Raw genomic sequence first — 10,594 nt, forward strand, 5'->3', positions numbered from 1 at the left:
TTCCTGCTGATGATTGCTCAGATTGAAGTTTAGAACCAGCGGCAGAACTGACCTGTTTGAGCTGTTCTAGCGGGCCTCGCCATTGAAATTAAAACATACGCTCGAGTTACATTTCCATGCCGGAATTCAACGATTCAGAAATGCACAATGCAGTGTAGTTAAATGAAATAAAAATATTTAACAAGTGTTCAACCACTGCAACTTTAGAATTCATAAATACATATTTTACAGTAAAGTGCTGTCCTAAACACAAACACACTGCCTGACCAGAGATATAAAATAAGAATGCTGAAGGACGTGTTGTTGACATATTGCACCTGAAACAAGTATAACCACCACATATGGCAGGTTACCGTACATGGTAGCCAAGTAATACTGGCAAAATAGTCGGATATCAAAAAAGAAAAAAAACTCATCTGGAATCAAAGACATGTTTACACATTTACAACAGGTTAAGTTAGAGTCAGTGTGACAAAGAGAAGTGACCAGAGAGAACGTAGGAGGGTTTACACCAGCTGTGAGTGACGCAGAGAGAGAGGCAGCTCGCCGTCTCTCCGCATCCCTCGTCACATAGGAAGAAAACGTTGCAACATCAAAACAGGGAAATCAACAGGAAGTTCAAACTAGTCTAGGCGCTGGTAGAGAAGAGGTGAGACTGTGGCACCCCCTGGATGTGGAACACAAGAACCCCAGACTAGGGCTGATCGCATTTCCCAGAACGCCTTTGTGCTGACCGCCCTGTGCTACAGCAGTCCCGATACTCTAAAAGATGAAGGCAGGATCAGAAATGTGTTCTTCAGCAAATGTGCAGCCGGCTGATTAATTTGTTCTCTTCTTCTGCAGATAACGATGATAGTCACCCTGTCACCAAAGCCCCCCATCCTTTGCTCCCTAACTCAGTGCAGTGCTCTTTTTTCTTTTTTTTTCCAGGACAGATCGCAAAATAAAGCGGCACTATACTCCCTTTACATTGGTCAAGGCAAGCTAAATGAAAAAAGATTTAAGCACTTTAAAATGTCTTGCAAGCAAACATGCAGAATGCAGCCGATACATATACAAACACAAATAAGTATTTAACTATCTATTTAGATATATATATCTATATATAAACTCTGCCCTGTGAAAATTATAGAATAGCAGTGTTGCTACCTCACATAATAGCCATTATGTGAATATCCAAGCCTGTAAACCCAGGTATGTTTATGTGTTTGGCCTACCGTTCTCAGTTTATGTGTGTAGAATGTTTCTTCATTTTTTTTTGCATTACATCTAAGTCATTGACTCTGCTACATATCCATACTTTATATTGTATACTAGTTCACCTACTACTTATAGTAATAATAACAACAATAACAATTGCTTTGGTTTTAAAAAATAAAGTTTTTTTCTTAGTTTGGCATAGAGAGTTTAGAAACTGGCATCGGGATGGGCCCTGGGATGAGTCGTGCCACGGAAATCTGGTAACTTGGAATGCGGAACATGGCACCCGGTGAATTCTGGTTTCATGGTATGAAATGCTGCAACGGGTGGGTGAGAAATGCTACATGTTCAGCTATATTACGTCTACTTTGAGTTGGATTTGCTAATTGTCTTGTCGTCTGATCAGTGGGTGAGGATGTGAGACGTACAGTGTTGTCCAGTAAAGGATATGGCAGCATGTTAGTGTGTGTCTCAATGTGGATGAAATCAGGTGTTTGTACGAATATGTCGAGTGTGTCTTCCTGCACAGATGCACATGAGTGTATGTGTGTGTGCGTGTATGCCTACCTGCCTTGCGCTTCAAATACAGTCGTTGTGTATATACAGTACGTGTGTCTGTGTCTGCATGACTCTGCCTGTGCTCGTGCATGTGGGGTGTCTCCTGGGTGTCTAGGTGCACGAGGGGCTGGTGGCGCTCTCCAGGGAGGACTGGGAGAGGCGTCTGGTAAGGGGTCCGATGCTGGGGTCTGCCAGAGAGGAGGTAGGGAACAGCTTGTACCAGCCGCTGACTGTGGCAGACAGGTCCAAGTCCTCCAGAAGGATCTGGGCCATTCCCATGAAGCACTTGTGGTCCATTCGTCCATAATCTCCCCACACTATTACCTGGAGGAGAGACAAGAGTAAATTACAGCACTAAGGAATTATATCTGCCATTGGTGTGACCTTTTTGAAATCACATGAAAATATGAATTTTTACACATTTCAAAGATCCTGCAAACTAATATTCTCAATCAGCTTCATGTGGGTAACGGTGTCCTCTATGATTCATTGTCAACATTTGGTTATTTCACAAGAGGTAATTCACATTTTTTCTGTTGTGTTGTGCTCTTTGGCTTAAAATACATTTGATTCCTTCAAAAAAACATGATGTCACACACTTCCACGAAACAATCAGAATACAACTCAAGTCTCTTAAGCCTTTAAGTCTCATTGTTTGGTGAATATCAATTAAATCCAAGCAAATTGCCTAAAAAAAAAAAAAGCATTTTTAGCTATAGATACTTGATAAATACTTTTTAGCTTTGACTGTTCATCAGTAATTCGTCAATCTTAACTATTGCGGATAAATAGGTCAAATCTGAACCCAAGTTTTCATCAGCATAAACCATTTGAAATCTATTTATTCTAAATTCACCTTGTTGTCAGGGGGCAAGCTAACCCTGTTATCAGGCAACGGCAGCAGCCTCACTAGGCAGGACGATGCCACAGTGCAAAAATTGCTCAGGGACAAGACAAAAACTAGCCTAGCTGAAAAACTCCTCAGATCCTGAGTGGATTAATCATCCACTGAAATAAGTTTGATCCACGGAGGTCCCCTTCCGATGGGATCTTCGTGTCAGACACCACAGGACACTCCCAGAGGTCCTGTTTCTACACCCCAGCTGCTCCGAGCTGTTTTGAGAGCACGAAGGAAACCTACACAATATTAGGCAGCTGGTTTTAAGTGGTGAAGTGCCAGTGTAGAGCCTTGTCATTTAAAACTTGGACTCTAACTAACCCTTTACAGGCCAAAATATAAAAAATCATTGATAGATATGCCCCAAGCCATATAATGAGATGGTAAATTACAGTAAAATGAGGAAAGATTTAGATTTTGTTAGTCCATCTTTTGACACACTTGAAAACATTTTAACTCTCAATAACTTAAGTGACAGAAGGTGGACCTTCATCAGTGTTACATTGATATACTGGGAGTGGGAACGATTGGGAAATTATATAACTTCGAAAAAATTCAAGGGAAACAAGCATCACTTACCTGTAGGACTTTCCCCTGAGGACTCTCATCAAACAACAGAGCCTGCTGGTAGGTGGGGTCCAGATTCTTCTTTACGACTTTGGTTTTCTTCTTGGCCAAGCACACTCCGTTCTCCAGGACATACACCTTCACATAGGTCGCTACAAAAAAACCACACACTTAGCAACACTCCTGTAAAGCTGCAAAGTCCACAAAATTTTAGTTTTAATGAGTAGATGAAGTCCATACCTGGTATGTTCTTGGAGCCTGGTTTGGGGATCAACCCTCTGGCCTGGTTGACCTCGACCTCCAGCTGCCCCCCTCTGTCGACCATGCCTACATGGACATCCCCTACAAAGAGAAAACAGCTCCATCTCTAGCAATTCAACAACAATAACAAAAATAATAATCAGAGCTAAACTTTCGTTTTATTCTGACCATTGTAAAAGAAATAGAGTTTCAACCGCAGTTGAGTTCTGTGGTGCTCAGCTAACCATCAGCTGAATGCTCTACTTGAAGATGCAACAGTCCATGTCTAACAGCAGAGGGCCACACAGAGCTGCGAGACTGTCTTCCCCACCAGGTATGGTGGAGCACACTGCTCTGTTTTGTTGTTTTTCACAACCAGTGACCTTTGCATTAAAGATTTATATCTCATGCAAGAATAACTTCATCCGTGCTGAGTGAATACACTAGTATTGTGTAGTATTTTTAGATGCTACTGTGCATCAAAAAGGTTGTGTGTTGGTATAAGGCCTTGGAGATATGAAGGAGATTGTCTGACATCCATCCAAAGAGATCCACATGCACGTGTGTTACAGCTTTAATTGCCTGTGAACGTGTGATTGCTAATGAATTATAAATGACTGTAGTGATATGCTCCTTTGTCAGTGTTTAACAAATGTTTCACATATGCATCTACTCTTGTGCAGCCAAAGTCACTAAATTTAACATATGAATCAGCTTGACTTTAGTTTGCAAATACAACACCTGAGGAGAATGAGATGGGCTGAACAGAAATAGCTTCATTCTTTGCTTACCCATTGGGGGTGTAGCTAGTGTTTGCCGGCCTACGATCTGAGCAGGGCCTAGTCCATCCAGGAAGTCACTGAACTGGCTCTCAGGCCCCAGGCGTGTGGTAGGGAAGACAAACCTGAGAGAGAAGAAACACAAATATCATGGATGGATGGACAAAAGGAAACTGCACATGGGTGACCTGTTGGTTGGACACGCACGTTCCATCGGAGCTATTTGAGTTGGTGCTGCCATCAGTCGAGTCCTTGCTGCCCTGCCGTGTCACTCGGTTCCTCATCTCCACGGCGATGCCGGTCTCTGTACTCCGTCGGATGGTGCTGCGAAGCTTCTTCGTCCCACCGTCTGAAAACATAGAGGTCACAGCTTATTCCAAAAGGATAATCCACTGAGCATAATAATCAGCGGAAGTCACAAAGCTGCCTGATAAGGAAGTCAGGTATTACACAGGGCCATCACCTGCATGATAAGACACTCATGTGGACCTGCTGCCGACACTTTGCAAACAAGTGTTCGGAAATCAGCCTCGACTTGGTCTGCAGATGGTAAATAGTAGTAGATGTTTCCTCTGGCAAGACTTATATTAGTTCTCAGTTGTCCAAAGGTTTTCTACATCATTTAGTTCATTTAAAAAAACACCTGAAACTGACTGAGGATGGGTGTTTCTGTCGCTTCCTTTTAGTCTGTGAAATGTGCTGTACAAGAGCTATCTACGATGTTAGCTTTTTCTAAATTACTCATAGTGAATGAGGGAGAATTTAAGAACAGCCATCTCTCTACTATTTATTTTGGAGTAAGTTCACTCAAGCGAGAAGGCAATCTCACCTAATATCCACCGGGAATGTCTATTGAAAAATCTCTCCACTTCACAGGTATTACTACAGTCCATTTCAAACACGTAAGGCCCATTCTGCAATGGCTGTGGTGAGAAGGGGGCAATAAGCTTTTAAGGGGACTCCTGAGCCTCGACTTGTGAGGCAGAAACGCACACAAATTGGCAGCATGAGAAGTGTTGTGGGTGGCGGGGTAGAAAGAAAGTCCAGAAGCTGAGCGCAGAAGACGAAGGAGGGGGGGTGGTGGTGGGGGTATTTAGGCTTTACAGCTTTGCTGACGCTAGGAGAATGGGAGCGAGCCGGAGAGCTGCTAACCCCAGAAGAAGCTTTCAGGACATCATCCCCTGTAATGACACACTGTATCTCTGTGTGATTTGACATGCTGAAAAAGCAGTAGGGCACAGTGGAGGCGATTTGGGCTCAGGAGGGGACATGTAAGGTTGTGCACTTGTGCAGTTTTAGTAGACAACTCTTAACTTAACCCTTCTTTCACTCCCTCCTTTGTCTCACTATGTGTTTTGCAGCATTACCCAGAGTTCTCCGTGTGCAAAGAGACACCATGGCAACACAGGCTAACATCTCAGCGGTGCATTTCAGGGCACTTTACACACATATATTCACATATACATACACTAATGCATTCATACTAAAGCTGAAATGATAAGTCAATTTATCGATTGTCGAGAGAAAATTAAATGAGCAATGAATTTCTCAAGCGAAAACGCCAAATATCTTTGATTTCAGCTTTTAAACGTGTCTGCTTGAAAGTTTAAAAATTATAATCTACATTTTTCAACTATTTTAGAACATTTTATAGAGAAAAAAACATTTTATCAGATTAACTTATAATGATAAGAGTAGCAACCATAATATTTACATCTGTGCATTCATCAAATTGAAGTAATAATCTACATTTACGGACACCTATTGCTTAATTATAGTAGACGACTGTGTGTCATTTGAAGTTTATAAAGGGAGGAACTAGATGTAGTTGAAAGGCATCAAGAAATTATTTAATCCTCCCTAAGGGCCACTAATGTGAACAACAAAGCAAACCTACAAATTCGATAAGCTCCTGACAGAAAGGCATCAATCTAAGGACACACGTGCACACGTTCACACAGAAATGTCAGGCTGACACTCGACAGCACAGGGGCACATTCACACCCTCAACAACACACACACACACACACACACACACACGTCTGCATTTAAGCAATCTGGGCGACAGAGTAGCAGTTGAGTCACACAGGAGGATGAAAAAGCAGCTGTGAGCCGTCATGTCAGCAAAGCTTGCTTCATAAAGACCTTTACAAAGTCTTTGACTAATTTCTGGGACACCCCTTTGACAGAGGCTTTCTGGACAAATATATATATTTCTTTAAATCCTCCAGTCGGGATTAAAAGTTTTCCCCCCCAGCTGAACTTGTTAATTCCAAAGTAACTGCTTATCAAAGCAGTAACACGAGGAGGAAGCTGGTTAACTTCCTCTGTTTTACATAGTGTTGCATCTGCGCAGCTTATTATGACTGCAGGTGTGGTTGCCGTAGAAACTCGTACATCTCTTCTCTATAGGAGTCCAGATAGTTTAATGGTGCAGTGAAGTCACCAGAGGAGACTTTTAACAAGCGGTTGCTCATTGTTGCCAGTTAAGCGCACACCCAGGTACAGCCGTCCCACTTCATTAGCCTGAGCAACTCCAATCTCATTAAGCATCCCCACCATGCCCGTCTCATCGCCATGACAACCGCAGACACCCAGCATCATCACTATCACTATGGAGATAAACAAATAGCAAACAAAGCCACTTGATGAGACTTCGGGGGGGTTGAAGTGATGAGGACAGGGGAGGATGGAGGGCTTTGAACGAGGGATGAAGAGTGACACAGAGGAGAGTGGACAAGTGCTGAGGACAGATGGGTGAAAAGGAAGATGAGAATGATCGGGTCCCATGGGTGTTAAAGATGAGGAGAGGTGCTGCCTTCTGCTGCCGTCTATTTTTAATCCTGCAGTCAAGAATATTTCCAACAGACAGTGTGTGTGTGTTAGAGAAAGTCAGTGTGTGTGTGTGTGTGTGTCTGTAGTATGACACCCAGACAAACTCCATGCACTCCTGCTGCCATGACAACCCCTGCCTTCGGATCTGGACCCAGACAATGCCACCTGAGACAAGTGGCGCCATGGCGACAGGCTCATTCCCAATCACTTGTTTAAAATTAATTTATCGAGGCAACATTTCACTGGAACTCCTGCACTTTTGGCTCAAACGTGGACTAACATCCTCACTGCGGTGCAAAGCCGAACTCTGACTTTGCTCATAGATGACCTGGCCTGTTGAAGAACATCATGTTTAATGTTGTTAAACCTAATTAGGCTGTAAGACTGTAAGAACTAGTATTACAGTCAAACGGGTCTATATGTATGGTCAATCTGTCAAAACATTCCTAAGAGTCCACACACACAAGTGAGACATGTTGAACATAAAACTATCCAGAAGTCAATAATTTAAAGCCATTAATTTCTAATGTTAATTTCCTGCTACATAACTAGATTCTGGTATTGCACTAAAGTAACAATGCATGATTCACAGTTTTTTTTTTTTTGTTGTTGTTGTTTTTTTTTAAAAACTCATTTATATATACCTCCTTTTATGCAGCCACTCAGTCGACATTCTCCCTCAAGAGCAAAGTAGTTCTGGGCTATTTGAGCCCCCCAGAACTAAAAGTCCACTTTCTCCTGATTGGTTAACTTCTGGAAGCCTAACGAGCGGCAGCAGCCAGCGCTTGTGAGCACAGCTTCACTCACTTGCCAGTGTTAAGTTTTCTAAAGCAAACTGTAAACCTACAAAATAACATAATTTGATTGGAAATGGCAGCCTCTCAAATATATTCTTACATGTTCCTAAATCCGTTCTGGAGCACGAGAGTGATGAACACTGACAGCAAAAATAACAGCAGGTCTTGTCTGTTTGGTAAATACTATGATCATTACATGCCACTATTAGAAGGTATACAAGGTGCGCTCAAAAAGTTCCAAGGCTGGTTCTGTGGCAGACTAGGGCACAGTCATATCCATGCAGGTTGTGATTTCACCATGGACCTGCAGAATCAGCACCGTGTAAAAGTCTGCAAGGACCTCTGTCAACAGGCCTGGAATGACTCGGACTTCATGTTCAAGATCGGCAGTGTTGATGAGAGTAGGGTTTACGGCTATGATCTACAGGCAAAACAGCAGTCATCAGAGAAGAGACTGCAATCTCCAAGACAGGAGAAGAAGCGTGAAGTCAGGAGTGCAACAAGGAGATGCTCACTGTTTCCTTCGACATTCATACGGTTGTGCACTGTGGATTCCCAGTTCTACTGTAATGCCCCGAGGCATCAGAGGGAGAAAATTGCCTGCACCAACACAACTGTTGTTCTCCACTTTGCCTGCTTGCAAGATTTGGATCCATGTGAATTTTTCCTCTTTCCCAAAATGAAGTTCAAGTTGAAGGGTTTAGATACTGTGGAGGAAATCCAGCGTTGGGAAAGGGACTTCCAGGAAGTGTACCAAGTGTGGCAGAAGCACTAAGAGCAGTGTATCATTGCATAAAATACTTCCCCATAAAATACCACTGACATACTTTGAAGGGAATGATGGGAAAGTATAAATCAGGTACAGTTTTTGCTTTATATAGGCGTATACTCAGAACTTTAGATCTCGTATCTGTTGGAAATGTACTAAAATGCTGACGAAAGTGTAAAATGTCTATGGTCAGGAAATACCAAAGGTAACATAGTTAGAAAACCACATGCATTAACACAATAAATGCTTATACCACTACTCAAGTAGGCTGTTTTGTGAGCACCTCCTACTTAAAGCAGTAAGAAATCTGAGTTTTTGGCTCACAAGAATTACTTTTGCATATTATCTGAAACGCTGCCCGCATTAATATGAGCATCTGACATTATAACATTATATCTACGACAGAAAATACGGGAAAGCATAACGTGCCCCCTTTAACTTCACATCCACACTTGTTACTCATTTGTCTACCGGCCCCTCCCCTCTCATCAAAACAGCCCCCCCATCCCCCTCCATGGTGCGAAGCAGTGATCTCTTCCTTCCTATTTAATCCCCTCCTCCTCGTCTGCGCTTTCCCTCCATTCGTTTCCATGGCAATGCCGTCTGCATTGCACCAAGAGCCCCGGCCGGCATGTTCGCTCATAAGCCTTTCCCCTCACTCTGTGTCTTTCTTTGCTCATATTGTCCTCTCCACAAGTCTCACTTCTTAATCAGCCACCACTTCTTTTCTCTCTCTCTCTCTCTGTCTTTAAATCATATCTCCCCAAACTCCTCTTTCTTTTATTGATGCTCTATATTTGCAGATCTCTGTTTGCTTGCTGGCTTTCTTATCCCTGCTCCCCCTTTTTCCTACACACTCCTTAAACACTGATTTCTTTTCTTCTGTTTGTCATACTGGTCTTACTGAATCCTTCACTTTTATTTTCCCTTTTCTTTACAGTTCTTTGGCTTCCGTCTGTCTTTATCACACAACTCTTATCTTATTTCCCACTTCATCCAATAAATTATTTAATGTATTTTCTCCTGTCCTGCTGGTGAACTAACTTTGTTGTGAAGTGTTTACATCAAATACACACACACACATCCTCGAAGAAGTGATTAGAGGTTGTCTGACATATACACCACTTGAGCGGCTAAAATAACAATATTACATAAGTTGCTGTGCTTTATTGTACTAAAGGAGAAGGTTTCTTGGTCTTTGTGTGCTTCAAGGCTGTTAAAGTGTCTCCTGTTGGTTTCACTGTGATGAGTAACACCTCGTCCCTGGAAAGATGCTCATGAATCTAACAGAAATGTGCAGCCCGGGGAGCAATTACACACTCGAAACTTTCTTTTTGTGTGTAAAAACCAACAATTTGTTGGAGCTAATTAGGCAAGTCACATGTTTGCCAATCAAGGTAAGGTAAGATCAAGTCACAGGAAGATAGAAGTGGTGGGGATGGAAAGAATTAATAGCTTCAGTGGTGAGAATTAATAGCAGAGAGGGGAAATAAAGAAAGGTGGGATTACTGAAAACGCCAACAACGCAGAATAGAGCCACACACTGTGATTGCACACACACAAAATATAGCTTTGTGTGTGTGGTGTGTGTGTGTGTGTGTGTGTGTGGTGTGTGTGTGTGTGCGCGCGCACTCAGTAGATCATTAAAGCTGCTCTGACATTTGGAGAGAACACTGATGAAGCCTTTCTCATTATATGCTGTAATATAGAATGCTGTTTTTAGACTCCCTGGCTGCACCGACATGCCTATTGGATGCAGCGGTGACGGCAACGATCCACCATGCATAGCAACAGTAACCAAGCATGGGTGTTGGAGATGAAAGATCTGTTGTGGTATCTCTACCGCCGGACCCCTGCTAAATTTGGACAAAAGGAAGATTCAAGGTAGATGCTTAAATAAGACAAGAGATTACACAGCCATGTTTATGCCTCATACACTATGAGTTTGTTG

The 10,594-nt window shown here is 42.6% G+C and overlaps 1 protein-coding gene across 1 annotated transcript; it reads right to left on the reverse strand.

Moving 5' to 3' along the window:
* Window positions 1-1,862: 1,862 nt before the first annotated feature.
* LOC103359444 (regulating synaptic membrane exocytosis protein 3-like) lies at window positions 1,863-8,404 on the reverse strand. The gene is made up of 7 exons (XM_008284781.1): window positions 8,390-8,404; window positions 8,172-8,295; window positions 4,450-4,591; window positions 4,255-4,367; window positions 3,464-3,565; window positions 3,236-3,375; window positions 1,863-2,082 (listed from the first exon to the last, which is right to left on the reverse strand). The coding sequence occupies exons 1-7, from the start codon at window positions 8,402-8,404 to the stop codon at window positions 1,870-1,872; spliced, it is 849 nt and encodes a 282-aa protein (XP_008283003.1). The 3' UTR covers window positions 1,863-1,869.
* Window positions 8,405-10,594: the final 2,190 nt, after the last annotated feature.

Source organism: Stegastes partitus, unplaced genomic scaffold (genome assembly GCF_000690725.1).
Source record: "Stegastes partitus isolate 25-593 unplaced genomic scaffold, Stegastes_partitus-1.0.2 Scaffold372, whole genome shotgun sequence".
NCBI lineage: Eukaryota > Metazoa > Chordata > Actinopteri > Pomacentridae > Stegastes > Stegastes partitus.

What these genes read in the sequence shown, in the direction of transcription:
- LOC103359444 (XM_008284781.1), bottom strand. An exon ending in GCTGATTCTGCAGGTCCATG is followed by an intron (nt 4,592 to 8,171) that starts GTGAAATCACAA and finishes CTATGTTTTCAG; the next exon opens with ACGGTGGGACGAAGAAGCTT. An exon ending in TCAAATAGCTCCGATGGAAC is followed by an intron (nt 4,368 to 4,449) that starts GTGCGTGTCCAA and finishes CTTCTCTCTCAG; the next exon opens with GTTTGTCTTCCCTACCACAC.